At 34.1% G+C, this 21,362-nt stretch overlaps 1 protein-coding gene across 1 annotated transcript in view; it reads right to left on the reverse strand.

The window, feature by feature from the left end:
* MAU2 (MAU2 sister chromatid cohesion factor) overlaps nucleotides 1–21,362 on the reverse strand; it is a 67,105-nt gene that overhangs the window by 20,698 nt on the left and 25,045 nt on the right. Inside the window, exons 5-13 of the mRNA XM_074307008.1 lie at nucleotides 18,256–18,350; nucleotides 16,869–16,896; nucleotides 11,172–11,327; nucleotides 9,397–9,543; nucleotides 8,189–8,279; nucleotides 7,761–7,864; nucleotides 6,771–6,848; nucleotides 5,318–5,383; nucleotides 4,474–4,557 (exon numbers count right to left, since the gene is read on the reverse strand). Coding sequence (XP_074163109.1) covers nucleotides 4,474–4,557; nucleotides 5,318–5,383; nucleotides 6,771–6,848; nucleotides 7,761–7,864; nucleotides 8,189–8,279; nucleotides 9,397–9,543; nucleotides 11,172–11,327; nucleotides 16,869–16,896; nucleotides 18,256–18,350 — 849 coding nt within the window. The remainder of the gene's footprint in view (nucleotides 1–4,473; nucleotides 4,558–5,317; nucleotides 5,384–6,770; nucleotides 6,849–7,760; nucleotides 7,865–8,188; nucleotides 8,280–9,396; nucleotides 9,544–11,171; nucleotides 11,328–16,868; nucleotides 16,897–18,255; nucleotides 18,351–21,362) is intronic.

Here is a 21,362-nt window from a genome sequence, read left to right on the forward strand (position 1 = left end):
CCTAGATTATAAAGCTCTGGAAAGTAGGCCCTAAGCCTTTTCCCCCTTTGTATTTCTCATGAAGTGTGGTTACTGCACAGAGAAGCCCTTTGATACTGATTTAGCAAATGAAAATATTTTAAAATTTTGATACTGTGGTTATTTTTATAGCAGACATTATATTTTGATAATTAAAACTCAAAAATCCAAAGTAGAAGTTTTGTTTTTTGTGATTCTATCAATAAAGCTTTTTACTAAACAACTAATTCCCTGGTACATTATTATGTCTGAAGATATTGCATTACTATTTCTTATAGAAAGATAGAGGATGCTGGGACATAAAAACTAAGAAAAAAAGTTCAAATATGAGGATCTGCAAAGATCAGAAAGAAAAGTATTACTGTCATTATAATTACAAAATAAAAAAGTATTACTCTCATTGTTTTTTTAACCACACCTATGATTTCATCAGTGGAAGGAGTTCCTGGTGAAGAATTCCTTCTACCAATGCTGATGAGAATCTGCTCTGCAGTTTATCATCTTATAAAGTTAAATGGGGCACAGAAAAGTTAAGTGATATATCCAGTTTAACACAGCCTGTATATTCCAGGGGCAGGACTTGAACCCAGGTCTAACTCTAATGTTGCCTTTTTATACTAGTCTGACTTTTTTTCCGCTCAATAGTATTTTATTTTCCCTAATACATGTAAAGTTAGTTTTCAACATTCATTTTTGTAAGACTTATATTCCAAATTTTTCTCCCTCCTTCCTTTATCTCCAAGATAGAATCTGGTATCTGATAGAAGTTATAAACCTCTGCTGTGTTCTAGGCAGAAATAAGTTCAATTGTTCCCTATTTTCAAAAGGATAAAGTTTAAACTCTTGGCATTCAAAGTCTAGTTTACAAGGTCTCTCACTAGTGGGCCTTAAAACAATGTGTTATTTTCCCTGACTCTAAACTCTGATTTGTTCTACCCCTCCTTCCTACTTCCTACTTCTGGAATGCTTTAGAATTTACAAAGTGCTGAGAATTGGCAAAATTATTATTATTATTTTTTTAAATGATGAAGCTGAGGCTCAGAGGTGATTTGTTTGTGGTCATGGATATTTTAGTATTCTGATTCCAAAGCTGTAACCACAATACTCTTGGTTGTTTCTGTCTTCTCCAATTTTGTCCATCATCTGAGGGTCTTTTTCATGATGTTTTTCCTGACTATTCTCATTCACTATGAACTTTCTTTTCTCTAAATCTGTGTGATGATGCTTTTGGTCAATGCATCTCACCTAATACGTAAGCATGTAATGCTTTGTATAGGGCTTATTGTCTTATTTTCCCAAGTAGCTTCTAAAATTCTTTAAGAAAAGGACTTGAAGTCATTGACTAATTCTGATTTGATTTTTATATTCAATTTAAACATAACTAAGGAAATATATTTGCTACATAAAGTGATGTGTCTAAAATATAGAACAAGAATACACTTTCACATGATTTACCAAAATACTTTCCCAACCACTATCTTGTACAGATCCTCACAACCATCCTAAGGCAGAAAGAATTATTGCTATTATAAACATGAGGGAACTGAGACCCAGAAAAATAAAATGACTTTGACCTTTTTCAAAAAGAACAGAGTAAGCAAAAGAGGGGAAAGGAGAGAATGTTCTTATATATTAAGAAGACATAAGAGGAAAATGAGGAAGAAAAAGAAGCAATCATGGTGGAGAACATTTGGTTGAAAATCCATAGGAACATAAACAGAAGCAATAGTGATATTAAGGTATACTTATATACCCTAATCATAAAAAAATCATAAAATAAGGAAATCATAATCATAAAAAAAGGAAATAAATGAAGAATTTTGGAAATAGTTAATACACCTGGCTTGGTAACATGATATAGTTGTTATGGGGGGAATTTCATATATTTGGACTTTTAGCTGGATCACTATCCCTCTGTCATCTAATAATTCTCTGACTTAGTTTAATGATGATTTCATCCCTAAAAGGCAAAGGAACCAAGTAGGGTAGTTATTTTGCTACTTTGGATTTGATTCTCATCAATAAGAAAGAACTGATTGATGAAGTGGAAATGATGGAGATTCTGCAAGGAAATGACTTCTCTAAGATAACTGAGGAAATATTTACTACATAAAGTGATGTGTTTGAAATATAGAATGATAATCAACCTAGAGATAGAGAATAGAGACAGAAAAACTGGACAGAATCTGACAGAGAATCAAAATCTTAGGTGAGCAGATTTCAAATGAAATTTTCTAGGGTAAAAGTCAATCAAAGAGAAAAATTCTAATGAATAGGAAAAGAGAAAAAAGGATAAATCATCCATGTGAATGCAGAGGAACTTCATCAACTAATTCAATTTAAAAAATAAATAAATAAGAGAAATGCCAAGGGGGAGTAATATGTTACATTGTGAAAACAAGAAAAAGAATGAATGAACCCATAGTTTAACATGAGGAAAAGAAAAAATCTGATAGTCTTGTCTCAAATCCATGAAAATGGGCTCAGACTTACTCTGCTTGGCTCCAATGAGAAATAGGAAAATTGGGCAGAAGCTGCAGAGTGGTAAATTTAAATTTAACATAAGATAAAACAAAATTAGAGCTATTCCAAAGTGGAATGAACTAACTTGGTCTTCCAGCAAAGGCTGGATGACTATGTGTTGAATGTATGACAAACAGCCCCAAATCCAAGAACCAGATTAAAACATAACTGGGAAATGCTTAACAAAATACATAAAAATACAACACAACAGATAATATTAATTTGTGGTTTCAATATGTTGCCAGCAGGGATCCATTTCTATTTGAGTTTGATAGCACCAATGTAAAGGAAATCCTTATTTAGGTATAGTTTATATTATATGCCCTCTAAGGTCCCTTCCAACTAAAATTCTGAGACTGATACTTCCATTGATCCTATAAAATTTAATTGTACCAGCTTCAATTTAACATTGCTAATATTGTTAAGTAATTGTTATCTAGCATATTAACTCTCCAGAATTGATTTTTATTAGCTATTCAAGCCAGTTTTTAACAGATTTGATTAAAAAAAAAATTTCAAGCAACCTTTGTGGAAATCCTAGACAGGCATGAGGCAATAGTGTAATTAGCTGGATTTTAAACTAGAGGAATGTAATGTGTTGTTGTCTCCAGAAGCTGCTGATCGCTCTCTGGGAGGAGATCTGCCATGTCAACTCAAATCTCTCAGACAGATTCTTCTTCCTGTAGAGCCGATTTCCCTTACTGCAGAGAGCAGCCTCAAGTCTCGTCCAGACAAAACTCTCCCTTTCCTCCAGAGCTGCCCTCTTTTATCCTCCCAGAGAATGGGCGTGGGATAATGCAAGGGCTTCTGGGAAAAATCACTTCAACTAATGAACTTGCTCCTCCTAAGCATGCAAGCTCCTCCCCAGGAATTCACAAGTAAAACTCTCAGTAAAGGCTGGAATTGTTAAGTACCAACTTAGCACTTAGTAAGAACCTAACAGAGGAAGAACAACATTCCAAGCCTGAGGGAAAGACATGAAAAAGCCTGGAGCCTAGGGATGTTTGTGTTCCATATATCTCATGAAAAAAATACTCCTCACATGGCTCCAAATATTTTCTCAAGACTGGAATGCTCTCTCTCCTCATTTCTCCCTCAAGGCTTCCCTGGCTTACTTCAAGTCCCAACTAAAATCCTGCCTTCTACAGGAAGCCTTTAATCCCTCTTAATTCTAGTACATTCCCCCTATTATTTCCTATTTATTCTGTGTATTTTTTTGTTTGTATATTTGCTTGATTGTTTTCTCTCCTGGGGATTGTTATTTTACCTTTCTTTCACCCCAATGCTTAGCAAAGTGCTTGAAATGTTCTAGGCTTAGATGAATGCTTATCGACTGGTCAAAAATGAAATCATTAATAGTTCACTGGTAACCTGAATTATGACAATTGTCCAAGGCCCCACAGCTATTAAAAAATTACATTTAAATTAAAAAAAATTTTAAATGGTGACAGGTCTTCTGACTATAAGTTTTGTGCCATTTACTACTTGTGTGATTTTGGATAAGAGACTGTCTCTCTAGATTTCAATTTCTTCATCATTAATTCAAGTGCTGCTACTCTTAACCTTTTTTAAGATACCTTTGCCAAGCTGGTAAAGCCCATGGATCTCCTTTTCAGAATGATTTTTAAGTGTAAATAATTTAAATTACATATATAATATGCATTATATGATATTAAAAATAATTTAAAATATATAATACATAAAATTACAAAGGAAATCAATTACATTGAAACACAGTTATGAAAATATAAGAGAAAACCAAATTAATGGACCCCAGGTTAAGAACACCTGGTCTGAATATTTCTCTAAAGTTTTCTCTAAATCTATGAACCTCTGCTATTTCTACTATACTAGAACACTATACCATTATTATACTATCAAGTTATAGAAAGATAATTTAAGAGAAAGGTATAGAAAAGGCATGTCACCTACCTCTTGGTGTCTATTGCCTTCTCTGATGTATACACTGGCAAGGTTTGTCACAATAAATGCCCACAACTCCTGATGAGTGGTAAGCTATAATTGAAAATCACAAATGAACAACATTAAAAATAGAAGTAAAACAGAATACACATTCCCATTTGTTAGATCCCAAACTTTCTGGATCAGTTTATTTTGATGCCTTATTGGATGACTCAATGATATATCTCTACATCTCCCTTAATTTCCCCTAAAATGTAATACCAACCTAGTTTTTAAAGAAAACAGGGAAAGCTAGGCATGACAGTTATCAAACTAATTTTACTGTTATCATTGAAGAAAAATGTGCATCCCAGTGACAAAGCCAGAAACCATAAAAATAGAGGTAGAAGCTTCTCCATCCTGGGAATAAAATAATAATTGTTTATATTTACATAGGGCTATATACAAACTCACAATAGGTTCATTGGGGCAGGAGGGGGGTGGGAAGGCGGGAGGAGAGTACTTCCCTTGTAATATACTATGAGGTAGGCAAATACAAATATTATTAGCTTCACTTTAAATATCAGTAAATTGAGACTCAGAGGATGTTGCAATATGTTTTTAATATTAGAAATCTAGTGAATATCTGAATTGGGACTTCAATCTGGGTCTTAATATTACAAGTTAAACTGGTTCTCTGGCATTTAGCCCTTTAGTATTTAATCTTATAAGCTGGATCTTTGGGAACAGAAAACTCCACTATCAAAGTGGTATACTGGTGATGCTAGTGTTTTTATAAAAGTTAAAATGGAGATATTCTTTTTGAGAAATATCTTCCCAAACTTAAAGAGTAATAGTAAAGTTAAAACCTTACCCGCAATGCAGTAGTGAACTGAGCTTCTGCATTATCCATGCAGTTAACAGAAATACAGTACAGACCCTAAAGAGAAGAAGGGGTGAGGAAAAGAGGGAACATTTGAATGTCACTGTATTCAAGGAGTTTCCTGAAAGAATGGTCATTAATTTGCCCCATTGCATGAACTTTGGAAACTATAATTTAACAGAGGAAGGCAGCCTCTGCTCTGGTCAGATACTATGGAGTATTGTATATAGTACTAGAAACCATTTATCAAGCTGGGGGGTTCCTAAAGGACCAGACTGATAAAGTTTCTCAAAATGTATATAAACAGGTAAAGCACCTGAAAATGTTTAGTCTGGAAAAGTATCTTTAAATATATGAAGGGTTGTCACACAGAAGAATTAGATTTGTTCTACTTGTACCTTAGATAAAAAGACAACATTTATTTTAAAAACTTGCTATTTTCAGGCACTATGCAAAGCACTGGGGATTCAAGAGGGGAGGGAGGGAAGAGAAGGACTAAGAACAACAGGGAGATATTTTGGAAAGATAGAATGTTTGGATATTTTAAAAATTTCTTTTTTTAAAAAATGAGCTCCATAAATGTAGAAAGGGCTACCTGAGGAAGTGAGTTTTCTATCAATGAAGGTTGAGATTACCCATATCAAAGATGCTGCAGCTGATTCATGAAATACATTTCTAGATGAGAGTTCCCCTAAAATACCTCTGACAAGGTTCGATGATAGATTCTAAGCCAGATACTCAAAATATCCCTTAGGCTGAAAAGCTGTTTTAGATCTTCTAAAACAACTAGCTCTTGTGGCTATTTTATCTTTCTATAAAGTAACTGCTTCATGTAATATTCATTCTATGGTAAATCACCAGCTTTGAAGCAGCCAGATCTATATATATATACTGTGTCATTGAATGTTGACTCAGTTTACCTTCACAATATCTGAACCATTCATCACAGCTTGATTAAATTATGACGTAGCAAGTTAGAGTGATCTTAGTAAATTACGATACATTTTAGCTTCCTCTTAAAGGAAAAGAAAATTAACAAATTTCTTTCCACATTTAAAAAAGTGATGTTGGCATCTTAACTTCAGTAATTACTGAAAATATATTTAATTGTTCTATCAAGCAATTTAGAAGCAGATTTCTTAGAACAAAGGACATAGTTGTCAGAGTTGAAAGGAACCTCAGAGATGAGCTAGTTAAATCCACTTTTATTCCCCCTTCAAATTAGGAAGTAAGGCTTAGAGAGGGGAAGAGAGCTGCCCAACATTACATGTGGTCAGAGCCATGTATAGAATCGAACACCTGCTCCAGAGTTCTTTTTACAGTATCAGTTGTCTCTGATCAAAGAGAATTAAATTTCCCAGGCAGAATTAAGATTCCTCTAGAAATTCCCAAGGGGTTATTAGACATTTAAAGCTTGATCTTACACCTTTGACTTCATACTCACTAATAAAGTATGTAACTGGGCAGCATGATTAGAAAATAGCCTTGGAGACTGCTGGCACAATTGACAGACTTGTGAGATCTGTTATAATGAAGAAAAACACATTTTTATTATAGTGTTCTATGCTTCCTAAAAGGCCAAACCAGAGAAAGAATTAGTTCAATAATGGCTAATTTTTACTGCTAATATTAATAAGGATAAACAATACCACTATTTACTGCAATCTTTTTTACAAGATCTGAGATTTTATTCTTGTAGACAAAATTTTTCCCTTGAGACATAGGGTTTTAACTTTTTAAGCCTTTTTTAGATAGTTTAACTAGCTGCTGTGCCCAAAGAAATTCATCACCTACTGGCTACTTTTCTAGTATAAACTTGGCTAAGCTGGCTAGCTTTGCTAATATACCTTATAATAATGCAGAATTACCAGGAGAACATCAGACTTTCAAGAACAACAATAACAAAACATTTTATGGTTCACAAATGACTCCCTCCTCCCCTGCCATTAAGCCTAAAAGTTGCTAGTATGAGTGCCATTTCATTCATAAGGAACACAACTTTACCATTTAGCTTCTCCAAAAAAGCCAGAGTATATAGCAATAAAAGTTTAGGAACCCCAGCTGTCCCTAATTACAAAAACAATTTAAGCATATCATGCCATTACATAATTCCTATTTAAATGTATATGCTATAACTACTTAACAGTTTACAAAAAATTTTTACATATCAACTCATTTGGTCCTTATAATGCTGAGAAGTTGGTGCAAGTATCATCAGAGAAATTATATGACTTCTCTGAGGCCACATGTCTAATAAATGGCAATAAGGATTTAAACTCTGATCTTCTGACTCCAAGTTCAGTGTCCTTTTTACTCAGATATAAATATAAGTAAATATGACTTAAAATGGAAGTTTGCTTTTTTTGGATTTAGAAGAAACACTTAACAGACTAAGTTTGCAAGCAAATGCTGAAACCAGACATGTCAAACTTACCTCCTGCAGGGCAGTGGCCTTGTGTCCTGTGACAAGTCGGCACATGATTATGTGTTCCAGCAATATCACTTGGAAAGATGACAAGATAGGACTGCAGTCTAACACTAACAAGAGAATCAAGGAAATTTAGATGATATGCATGAAAATCAAAAGAACCAAATTTAGTGAAAATGTGCCAGAAAGTTAATGTGCTGACATGGTACCACTAGAGGGAATTGCAGTTACAAGGATGGTTCTGTATCTGATACCCAATATTCTGCATAAAGACATACAGAATATCAGATCCAGGAAGAATTCAAGAGACCAGACCAAACCTCTCATTTTACAGATGAGACTATTTAGGCCTAAATAGGGAAAAAAACAACTAGCTAGTAACAGAGTTAAGACACTAAGGCCTTCACACTCACATTGCTTTTTATGTTACTTACTTTTTAACTTTTCTAGCTGCATGAGTGCTTTGTCTGTGTACTTCTGTGCTTTCTCCAAGTAGCCAGCTTGCATAGAATGCATTACTGTCACCTGACATGGAAAAAAATAAATTTCACACATTTGAAAGATATTCCAACAATTTGAATAGAAAGCATTTATGGTCCTCTAATAAAGAGTTATATAAAAGTAAAGAATTTTTGAGATTTATAGGTTGCTGAATATCATTCTATTTGGTTGAGGAAATTGATTGAGGGCCAGGAAAGTTAAAATGATCTAAGATCACAGGAAGTTAGTGCAGACCTCAGACTAGAACCTATAACTCTTGATTATCAAGAGACTGTACTTCAACAACCCTCCAAACTGTTTTGATGATCACTGCTTGCTAGTACAGTTTGAGACTTGGTATTGCTAGACTCCCTTTTCATAAGTTTTCATTAATTCCCTTGAAATTGTAGACCTTGTATTCCTCCAGGTTAAGTCTTATTTTTTTCTAGTTTTAGAAAATAATTTTTTTGATAGTTTGATGGGTATGGTACTGAATAAATACATTAATTTAGGTAATGGTGTAATTTTTACTACATTAGTTCTGCCCACCCATGAGCAATTAATATTGTCTCCAATATTTAAAATGTCTTTATTAATGTAAATCATTTCCCCACCACACCATTGTTTCCCTCTCAAGAAAAATACATATTTACTTGAAACATATCATACTGCAGAGAAATCTACCATTCCAACATTTTATATAAAGCAGGATAAACCTTGCTGTAGACTATTGAAACTAAAATATTAGTTTATCTTACAAACAATCCTGTGCATATACACATAACAGATTTCTGTTCACTGGAATATCTCTTGATCCTCAGGAAGTATGCTTACTTCAAAGAACTCATCATTTCTGAAAGACTCCATTAATTCATTCTTACATTCGTTCCAATGAAATACACAGTCCTTTCCACTATTATAATGACCTCAATTATCAGATAAGAAATATTTACACGTCTAATTCTTGTCCTGTAACTAACATGCATTTCATTTCATTGTTTCTGTCCAAAATCTAGTGAATATGGCAACTTTATGGACATGAAAATGCTTACGTGATTTAAATGCTGGGTTGAGTTTTCAGTGGGAAGAGCTATATTAATACATTTGGGCAGAACATAGTGAAAAACTTTATGCTATGATAGTAGCAGAAAGAAAAACTCACCAGGTAGACCAATACACACATATGCTCTTTGGGCAGCCAATGAAAGAGGTCAGCAGGATTGCTGGGTAGAATTTCATCGTCATGAAGAGTAGAAATAGTTTGAATACACTGCTGAAGCTGCTTTAGACATGGCTTTACACTTTTCACCTAGGAAGTTAATATAGATAAAGCAGAATTTCATTGTGTTAAGATGAAAACAGTGGAGACTGCTTTAAGAGTGTTTCATTCTAAGCCCACTTTCAGGTATAATGAAGTATAAGAGATCACGACATTCTACTCCCAGAATCCAATCTGTAAAACCTCTATGCATTCTTTCTCATCTACCAATTTGATATATTTTAGCACCTGGAACTGCTCCCTACTTTCAACTTCAGAAACCTTGGGACTTGCCACCTTCTTGCAATAGCATTTATGCCATCATTTCATTTTGTGTGTGTGTGCTAAGGTTAGCAAGGAAGTGATTAAAATATAATGGATAAAAATCAACAAACATGTATAAATGTTTGGAATGAACAGTATAAAGTAATTAAAGGAGAATTCAGAGCTCAACCATGATAAATTCCACTCTTGGATATGCTTCTGACTTTCTGTATTTGTTTTTTCACACAGCCTCACCCTCAGCTCCCTTTTATGTATTGTTCTTCCCCATTAGAATGTTTTCTTGAGGCAGGGTTTTCTTTCTTTTGGGGGAGATTATATCACCAGTTCTTAGTACATAATCTGGCACATAATAAATGCTTAATAAATATTTATTGCCTACCAGCGTGCCTGTATAAAATTCCTAGGATCCATAACTAAGTTTAAAATAGCTTTAGTTGGATTCCTCAGGAGGAAGGGACCTGAACTTTGGTCAGGAAAAATGTGACATCCATCTTTGGCTATTCTTTTTTCAAAATAGCATATTGTGCAGGGCTTTAAAAGGAATTCTTTATTTTTATTTGAACAGAAGGCTTTATAGATCAGGATGTACCTTGGAAGGCTAAAACCTGGAGTCTTACAGGTCCCAATTCCCTTTGAAAAATAAGAGCAGCTGCAGTCAGTTGCACTCTGTGCAAATTAAGTGTTGTACTTGGGCTCTTGACAAGTTGCCATGTGGGGCCCATGGGTAGGCAAAATATGAAGAGTTACTGCTGCCTGCCTTAAAGGCAGCATCTGCTAAAACCCTTCCTCTTCGATTTTGCTCAGGTACCAGATGGTAAAATGGATTCTTCTGGGCATGAGGTATAGTGGGAGGAGTGGAAACTCTAGAAACAAAGGGTTAGAGTTTCATGTTGTTATTTTCCTTGCTACTATCTGAATCCATCTGTAGGCTCCAAAGGCATTATACTGCTCAATGAGCCAGGCCTAAAGACTGAGCAATCTTCCAGATTTATTGTTCACAGACCTGCTAAAACTCAGCAGGGTAAGCTGCAACTGCTGTTCTTAAATCAGATCTCTGAGCCTTGCCTCATGAAAGATTTTTCCTCATCTTTATATGATTACAATATTTTTAACTCACAGCCTTAATTTCCAGTTTGGCTGAAGAAGCAGTTTCCAGGATGCAATTTTAATATAATCACACATAATGTATCTAAATATTATAATACATCAGAAGTCTAGATCACTGTAGCTTAATCTTCACTGAAATTACTTATTTCATTCAGTTCATAAGTCTAGACTTTTAACTTTGGTTAAAATATTTACTTAAATAAGTCTAGACTTTTTAGACTTTAACATTGGTTAGCAATAATTTCCAAGAGGAGTCTGTCAAATATAGATACAAAGCAGTTATGTACCTGTCCAGCATCCAAGTAGTGTGTCACCTGGAGGACCAAGAAGAAAACTCGGAGAGACTCCTTCTGTATGGGGTTCCCTTGCCAGTTTTCAACTATTTGTCCACAAAGAGTCAGAAGGGGATGGACTTCTTGTAACTTCCTCTCCATCAGAAGGAGCTGTAAGAAAAGGCTATTTGGGGTTTTGTTTTGTTTTAACTTGAATATTCCTGACAGCTTCAAAAGGAATAAGTGGCTGTGACACTTCATGTTAACATGGAACAGTAAACCTCTCATATAAAAATCAGATCACATCCAACTCGAGATTTGTAGATCAGCTAAATAGTGAGGTTGTCATTTTATTCCAGCAAAACATAAATCTAATTTCATTTACAAAAAACTTTGGGGCTGCTTACAAGCTTTTCTATCAACAACCTCTGTCTATCTGTAACATCTATCCTTACTCCATAGCTAACATCTGGTCCTCATTCAGCTCACTTGCTAAGATTCTATTCACTCAATGACTACCATGCAAACAAATGAATGGATAAAATCCTTATTCTTGTGATCTCTTCTCATACTCTCATATGTATTAACTCTAGCCATATTCTATACTAGTCCCTTCCATTACCTGTATACCTCCAATATGGTACCATTGATGTATTTTTTCATCTGGTTATTTCCTTCCCCATCCCCCATCTATTTCTGCCTATACTTAATCTATCTCCTTTTATTAATGAAATCTGTCTTTTTCCTGAGAACTTCATATCTTAAGCCCTATGTGCTAGCATCGTCTGCACTTTTTCTCATTCTCTGAGTTTAAAGGCAAACTGAACAGAATCTCTGAGATGAAAAGAACTTCAGCAGTATCATAAAGGAGACACATAGATATTCAATTGAAATTAGTGCAAACTATACTTATGTTAGAATTACTACTCTACAATAGAAGATAAATGATATCTAGTCTTGAAGGAAACCTTATAATTATTTTCCTAGATAACTTGTTCCATTTTTGGAGAGGTCTAAATGCTCAAACCTAAATTTGTCTACTTCTAAATTCAACCTGTGGCTTCCATTTCTATCCATTTCAATCTGTGCTAGCGAGTAATTTACTCTTCTTTACATTTGCTTTTCTTCAATCTTATAGCACTTTGCATGTTCTTTACTATCTTTTAAGGATTAACCACAGTGGCTCAGAAATTATATATGCCAGATCTTTTGGCATGAATGAAGCCCATCTGGGCTTACTGACTTGAATTTGTTCCCTTTTGTGAGGAAAGCTAGGTAACTCTTATTATCTCTCTGCATTTCTTGAATTTATTTATTTTTTTCCTTTCAAGCCCAAAAATTTTTGTCTTTTTCTAGTTCTCTCTTGGCAGAAATAGAAAATCAAATATAACATTTGAGTAACCAAATTTTTTTTTTTTTGGTTAGCACTACTCCATCTTATTCTTTCTTTGAGCCTTTTAAAAAATTATAATGTATCTTTAAAAGTCCATAAAGTTCAACTCTGATGCTTCATTGTGAACATGGAGAAGACCTGAAGAGGAGCCAAAGGCTTAGAGATTATATAAAGGTCTCACATGAGGTACTATACATGGCAAATATTGGAATACATTTTTAAAATATGAAACTGATTATATGCTAAAAGAGAACAAGAAAGTGGTTACTAAAGTGGAAGACATTTCCAAATCAGCTCTTTGTGCACAGACAGATAAATGGTTTGTTAGGCAGGATCAGAAATAATATCAAATCAGAAGAATGCAAACAAGATGATATGGTATGCAAAGGGGATAACTTTAACCTGACTATTTCATTAATCTACTAACACTGAAAAATGGGAAATGAGTAACAGAATAGACATGGTAATATAACTTTTCCTAAGGAAATTTAAACAGATTTATATAATGCATCACAAGGAAACAAAAAGAATCTATAAACTACCATCATCAAAAAACACCTTCTATCTCTTTGCCAAGAGGACAGAGATGGAAAACGGTGGACAACATTGGTTTAGAATAAAAACAACAAATTTGTTTGCAGAGGAGAATGGTGAGAGATTATGAAGACTATCATGTCAAGAAACAATGAGATGCACTAGCAAGAAAAAAATTTATATAAAACATTATATAAATTATATATGGCATATATAATTATATATAATATATATTATATAAATAATATGATATAAAAAAGTTTATATAAGGTTTGGTGAGAGATCCAATTAAATTAGATCATTCTGAGAGCATTTAAGAATAAAATTGGAAGGATGCCAATAAACAAATGGAAGTAATCTATCAACATTTCCATCAAAATATGATTTTTGAGAGAACCAAGTGATTCTGTTATCTTCAATGTCAATGGAGCCACTACATCTGGACTCCTGGATGTACTATATTATGAAATATAAAGAGCAAAAAGAAAATAAAGTTAGGAAGAACAACCAAACTAGAACTAGTATACAGTCATGACGTCTAGGTAGAAGTGCCAATTTGGAGAAGTGGAGAGTTCAGTTCTTAAGGTATCTGGAAGAGAAGAGCTAAAGCATACCAAAGATTTGGAAGAAATCATGGATCTGATTATTACTGAAAAAAGATGACTGAAATATACTTATTTTTCTATCTCTAAAAAATCTTTATGATAATTTACACAAATCTCAAGGGTACATGAGAATAAGTTTTCCACAAATGATAGCAGATTGCATCTTTGTAGGCCCAAAGCAGAATGCATTTCATTGGTAGAACAAAATATCTTTAATATTCTCCAACATGTTGTTTCTGATGCACATGTTAAATATTAAAATTATATGAAATTTATCAAAAGATGTAACAGAAATAACAATGTACAATGATTATTAATATCAAGCCAGATATTAGTAATGTCAAGCTAGTCATTATCAGGATTAAATAAGGCAAATATTAAGCAATTAAAATAAGAATATGCAGTATCATTAAAAGTTTTTGTCATTGCTAGGGACAAAAGAAGGTTTTAAGAAAAAGGTATTCCCTGCAGATGTTTGAAGTCCTATATGAACTACTTTTTCATAGATGACACGCTGATTTCATCTTAGATAAAGCCTACGAGAAACACAAACACAATAGAGCTTGCCCTAATCATCCACATGAGAAAAGGGGAAAAAAAAGCCCTATTTTCTAGATTATGATAGGCTCCTGGAGGAATATCTCATAGAGATATTAACACTAGTGCATATGTCTTGGTACAAATACTGAGGATGGACAATGCACTGGGCCTAGAATTAAATGGGAGTAAGCTACATTGCATTTGAAAACCTATGCAACATTTTAATGGCATGAAGCTTCTTCCTGAAACTAAGGCCCATCAATATTCTTACAGTAATGCTATATGGCTTTGAGTCACAGAATACTATAGTCTACAAAAGTACAAGTCAAAAAAAACAAAAACATGATTAGCCTGCAGCATATTATCAATGAAGAATTGTATAAAGGAATTCATCTGAGAGATATATGACTGAAAGCCATTATTTAACAAACGGGAGGGATATACTAATTAGTGAATAACTAAACAAATTACAGGAAAGTCCAGGAAGCAAGATATGGTACCATAAAGAAATATAAAGAATTCAGAGAAGCATAAGAAAAGACTTGATGGAAATGATGCAGAGTAAAGTGAGCAGAACAAAACAGCATATATAATGACTACAATGTAAAGAGAAAGAATAAATGAAACTGAATTCTATGCAGTTATAACAACCAAGTTTGGTCCTGGAGAAGAGTTGAGAAGATGTAAATTTTCTTCTCCTCACTACAGAGGTTGGGGAAGAAAGAGGTTATGGAGACTGATACTACATATTGATAAAGCTGATGTTAATTGATTTTGATAAAGTACTTATTTTATTTTTCATTTATTACAAGAGATAAGTGAGGTTGAGATATATTTGTGTATGATGGGAAAACCAAAGGCAAAAAAAGCAAGGGATGGCCAGCCTCAATGTTCCATGAGTCAAATTCAACCCTGATGTGAATTTATACCATCTCTGTGACCTGAGGCAAGTTACTTAACTTCTCCCCTTTTTCATCTAGATTTCTGAGAGTCATTTCAGCTCTAGATTGATCATCTTTGAAGGCCTACAGTACATTGAATCAACCACCTAAGTTGCATACATGGGAGGACATGGACAAGATTTGTATAGGAAGTAGGGAAAGATTATTATTTGAATTAATGGAAGGAGCATCCACATAGATGAAAATATAAATCCAACAAAGAAGCAAAGACAAAAATAAAATCCTTTGTTTTAGTCTTAGCTTTAGGCCAGCCTCAGCTCAATTTGAGCATTAGTATATTTGAGACTATTCTTATAGGCCTATGTCATGTTTTTGTATTCATCCTTCATTATCTATCCTTGCTTTTATCATTGGCATATCTTTAAAAAAAAAAAAATCTAAATTAATCAGTGAGTTCCAGATTTCTTTAATCAATATCTTCTGTGTACTTGAGAGCTTTCCATTTTTCCTGGACTGACCTCCATTGTAGAATTTTGTCCATTAACTCCTCTCTATTTCTGAATCCTTTGAAATCTGCTTTTCAAAAATCTATAGTACAGACTATTCCCACCTTTCCTCTTTCTATTACAAATTTCAAGACAAAAATGGTTATTTTTCCTTTGAGATTTCTACTTTGTGAATGAGAACTAGGCCCAGAATATCAAGTTTCCTTCATTGGTCCATTTTTTGAAGAACGATTATTATTAGTAAGGCAAGCCCAGGATGTGTTTGCTCTCTTTACTTTTAGCACCAAGGCAGTTTCAATTGATGTTAAAATAACTGAATTTTCTCTTTCCATTGCAACCAAATAAAATAGAAATTCTTAAGTTATTGTCAAGTTGGATCTTTTCCATTTCCCATCATTATCAAATTCTTTCCTTTTTCCATATATACTTTTGATTGCATAATTTCCTTGCCTTGAACAGACTCCTCTCCTGACCTTCACTTCTTCTTGTTGAAATACCACCCTTCTTTAAAAGCTCTCTTCTAGTGCATTCTTCTTCATGAAGCCTTTCTGAACTTCCCCAGTCTAAGCAATCCATCCCTCTTGAAAGTTTCCTGGAGCACTTAAGAGTTTCTCTCTTTTGGCCCTACCATATTTTATTTTGTAAGATCCCTGTCTATGTACATTTCATTTCTCCCCCTGAAGAACCATGAGCATTTTGAGGCAGTAGATTGTTATTTTTTATTGTTGCACATCAATGTTTGAATTAGATCATCATATCCTCCTTTATATTGTAGTTATTTGCATGCATGTCTTTTTTCCACTAATAGACAGTTTTTTGATAGCAAAGTCTCGGTTACATAAATTGGTATTCCAGGACAGTGCCTTACATAATACTGGTATTTCACAGATGTTTGTTGAATGATCCATCAGAGCCTTTAATTATTTATTTACTTGGCTGAAGTAAAATTAAACTTTTCAAAAACAGTAATAACAACAAAGGCTCATAGCTACAAACTACTTAAAATACATGTAAAGTCAAAATGCTCTCAGACTTTGTTTTCATTTAATCTGTTTAGTTTTCAGAAGATATTTTGTTGGAGGCAAATATTTTAGGCATACAAAAACTAAAGTTTAATGATGACTTTGAATAATCTTGATTATTTTCTTGAAGTTCTATCCACTAAGATGCTTAGTCCATCCCATTCCTGTGCAATGCTCACACTGGAGAATTAAAAAACAAACTTTACTTACCATTCCCTTACTCAGCAAGAACAATGCCCTGAAAATAAGAAGTCAGAGTGAGAGCCAGCAAAGGCCTGAGTTACTAAAACATGATAATTAAATACTCAGATGTAATCAGATGGACATGTTGTACATTAATAGATTTTAAAAGTCAGTTATTACAACCAGTATTCTATGAAGGTTCACTGTACACTACTATTGTCCTCCACAGTTAAAGTATACTAGCAAATGACATGGAAAGTCACCTTGCTACATCTACTTGTTAATTCCTTCTGAATCTTGTTTCCTCAATTGCAAAATGAAGACAACTAATATTTGACCTCACTACTTTCACAAGGCTATTACGAAGTGTGGTTTAGTGGTTTTTGCTGTGTCTGACTCTTCATAACCCTTGGCAATCATATTGTATGAAGTGGTATGCCATTTCTTCTTCAATTTTATTTTAAAGATGAAGAATTTGAGCCAAAAGGGTCAAGTGACTTGCCCAGGGTCACACAGCTAGTATTTGAGGACCCATTGAACTCAGGTTTTCTTAACTCAAGGAAAGGTACTCCATCCACAGCACTACTTAGCTGTCGCTACTATGAAATAGGAAAGTATTTTATGGACCTTAATGAGCTTTTAAAATGTGAACTATTATTATTATTATTACAATGGTAATTAAAAAGGAATGACCAGAAAAATCTTTACCAGATTTGTTTATAAATGGATTTGGGTCATAATAAATCTACTAATGGCAATAAATGGAGATTTTAATAGGAGAGAATATAAATTTTAAACAAGGAAAACATAACTTTATGCATTATATTTCATACAGCAACCTTGTCTAAGACACATAGTCTAAGTACTATTATTTCCATGTTATGAAAGAAAAAAATGAAGACTAGGAATTTTTGTTATTTGTTTAAGGTCAAATTGGAAAACAAAGATTCATATCTAGCTCTTGGGACACTGTCCCATGCCTGTTCATATGTGTCACACTACTTTTCATTGACCTTATCATTTGTAACTTTCAACTTAAGAAATGTTAAAATCAAAGTAATTTTGTTTAAGATACCTTGGGCATTATTTTATGTCAAATATGGGATAAGATTAATACTAAGAACTGTACCCTCTGCAGATAAAAATGTGGATTCCAGTTTGGATTATATACTATTTTGTAAGGTTAAATGGTATATTTTATTAACAATTTTAGGTCAGTATAAAGAGGAAAATGCTAAAACTATAATTCAGAAAATTTGCAAATAATCTTTTATAGAAATCTGGTTGCTATACTAATTTTAGACTGTTTATTTCTGAGTTATTCTAAACAAATCTGGAATGACTAAGAGGAAAGAAATCAAAAAAAGGGAAAATGTGTGCAAATCAGGGAAGGAAAGGAAGAATATATGCATACCTGGTATATTCTGATCCTACTACCCTGGCATATTCTGCTCCAACTCCAAGTAAGTCACATGCAGATACCAAATCTTTTTCAAGTGTGTGGAGTTGCTAAAAAATAGAGAAGAGACACTCAATCTTTTAATTTCAAATGTTCCATTTTAAACAACATGCCACTTTTTATACTACAATACATTTTTATTTGCTAAAGAATTAAAGCTTGGCCCTGTCATGTTTCAATAGTTATTTCTACATCAGCTCTAATGAGTAATCTTTTTGTTTTGTAATGCTTTTGGTACAGAAATTTATTTAAGTTTAATGACAGAACAAATGTGAGGTAAACAGTTAACATTATGTCCATAAAACGTTTTAGGACCATTAAGCAGATGGGAGTAAAACTCTATCTGACAAGTAGTATATGTAATAAACTGTAGCAAAATACAACAGATATCAGACCCCCTATAGAAAGGACAAGGAGAATAACATCTCTCTGTGATAAAATACTGCTAGGCATGAAAAAATATTAGCTAAATTATGCAGAGTCAAAGAGGCAGGAAGAAAATCAAAAGACTGGAAATGTCTTAACTGTTGCTGGAAGCCTGATAACCCTATATTTTCATTGTTCTCTATCCCAGTGTTAACCCTAGGTCTTAACAGATGCTCACATCTTAAGTTATATTATAAACACTTATTATGCCATACTAAGATCTGTTGAAATAACTATGGCCCTTTAGCTTGGAGGGGAAAAAAAAAACTACTCTGGAATAGAGTTGTGACGCCAGGCAGGCTGAAAGGAGACCAGTCTGATTTGGGGAAGGACAAGAGCTGGAGGAGATTCAGAGCTCCCAAGAAACCTGCGCACAGAGGAAAAGATTTTACAGATCTCTTCCCAGAGAAGGATTATAATTGAGCAGACGACCAGACCCTCACAATTCAAGAACTTTACATATTGGCTGTCTTCAAATACTTGAAGGGCTGTCACAGATTTGGAGGCTGAAGAGGCCATTCCAAACCCCTCATTTTACAGATGAGGCAACTAAAACCCAGAGAGTTTAGGTAACTTGTCCAAAGTCATATAGATGTTAAATGCAGCAGTTAAGTGGCAGCAGAGACTTCAATCCAGGTCTTCTGATTCCAAAGTCAGTGTCCTATTCACTATACCACATGGAAAATAGACTAAATAACCTCTGAGGGCCTTTCTAATTGTGAGATTCTATGAAGTATGGAAGAATAAAGTTAAGTAGAAAGGTATTCTGAACTCTACGTGCTAATACTGTGGTCTATACAGAGCTATTTAATAATATTCTCCTGCTAGGAAATCAGCATATGGCATCAGAGTTGAGAGGTCATAATATTACAATTTGCCTAGTTACGCTTCAACAGAATTCAAGCATATGGGCTTTGGGAAAATGAGCATTCTTGCCTTAACAGGCCAACAAGAAAGGTTTAGATTTTTAAGCTCCATTCTTCAGAAGCCAGTAAATCTTCTGGAAATAAAATATAAGTTCTTTAAGAAGGTAAGTTGCCTCTTGTGCTTTAAATTTACGTAGGCAATGGAAGAAACAAAGGAGAAAGATATTAAACTAACCCTCAAGGAGAAAGAAGTTTTAGAAATCCTTCTGAAAGAATGTTCATCTTAGCGAGACTACCTCTATCAACTACAAGTCTCAACTAGTAGGAGGCTAAGAAGAGAGATCTTTTGCTGGTCAGAGACATTTCTAAATTCAGGGGTAAGAACACCTTAAAATCCTTCATTTGATCCCATCATCCCATATTTTTTTTCCCCTTTTTCTTTCTTTCTTTTTTTTTTCTGAGGCAATTGGGGTTAAGTGAGCTGCTTAGGGTCATACAGCTAGGAAGTGTTAAGTGTCTGAGGCCATATTTGAACTCAGGTCCTCCTGACTTTAGGCCTGGTGAGCTCTATCTACTGCACAACCTAGCTGCCCCATCAAACTATCATATCCATGTCTCCACCCTTTTTATCCCAATCTTAGAAAAAAAAAAAAAGTACCTATAATCTGGCTTCATTTTCTCATCTCTCATTCATTTTTCAGCCTCTTACAATATGCTTTTCAACCTTAACATTAAGTTGAAAGTGGTCTCTATCAAAATTGCCAGTAATCTCCCAATTGTCAAATTGTCAAATCAAATTGTCTTTTAAAAAAGTCTTTATACTTGACTTTTCTATAGCACCTGATATCATTGACTACTTCCTCCTCTGGGTTTTTGTGACATAGTTCTCTCTTGCCTCTCTTCCAACTTGTATGGTCCGTCCTTCTTAGTCTCCTCTGGATCATTATCAAAGTTCTACCCTCATATGTGTGGGTGTACATCAAGGCTCTGTCCTTGAACTTTTTCTCTCGTTTCTTGGTAATTTCATGAGCTTTCATAGGAACAGCTATTGTTTTTATGCAAGTGAATCACAGATATAAGAATTCTAGCACCAATCTTAAACTCCAGTCCCACACAAATCACCTATTTAACATCTCTAATCAGATGTCTCATAGGCATCTCTAATTAAAGATATCTCCTCTTCCAATCTTTCCTATTTCCATGCTTCTAGTTACCCAACAGTCTGGGGAGTTAATCTGGACTATCTTTTCCCTTATATACAATCAGTAGCCAAGTCACATCTATTTTATTTCTATCGAACATCTCTTATCTTTTCCTTATCTTCCATTCACAGATCCACCAACCAGATTCAGGGCCTCATCACCTCTGACATGAATTATTACAATAGTCTTTTAAGTGGTTTCTCTAGTCTCTAGGCTCTTGTTCCTCTAATACAATTTTGACACACCCAGCAAATTTATATTCCCAAAACACAGTTTTGACCAACTTAATTCTCTGTTCAAGAAGCTTCAATGGTTCCCTATTGCTTCTAGAAAAAAAAAAAAAAAAAAAAACAAAAACAAAAACAAAAACAAAAAAAACACTACCCTGTTAGGCTTTTAAAGTCCTTTTACTATCTTTCTTTTCAAGATTACTGTATATTACTTTCTTTCACTCACAACATTCCAGACAAAGAGGCTTATCTGGGATTCTCTATACATGACCTTACATCTCCTATTTGCATGCCTCTATATAGACTATTCTCCATATCTACATTGTACTCTCATTTTA

The sequence above is a fragment of the Sminthopsis crassicaudata genome, chromosome 1 (genome assembly GCF_048593235.1).
Source record: "Sminthopsis crassicaudata isolate SCR6 chromosome 1, ASM4859323v1, whole genome shotgun sequence".
NCBI lineage: Eukaryota > Metazoa > Chordata > Mammalia > Dasyuromorphia > Dasyuridae > Sminthopsis > Sminthopsis crassicaudata.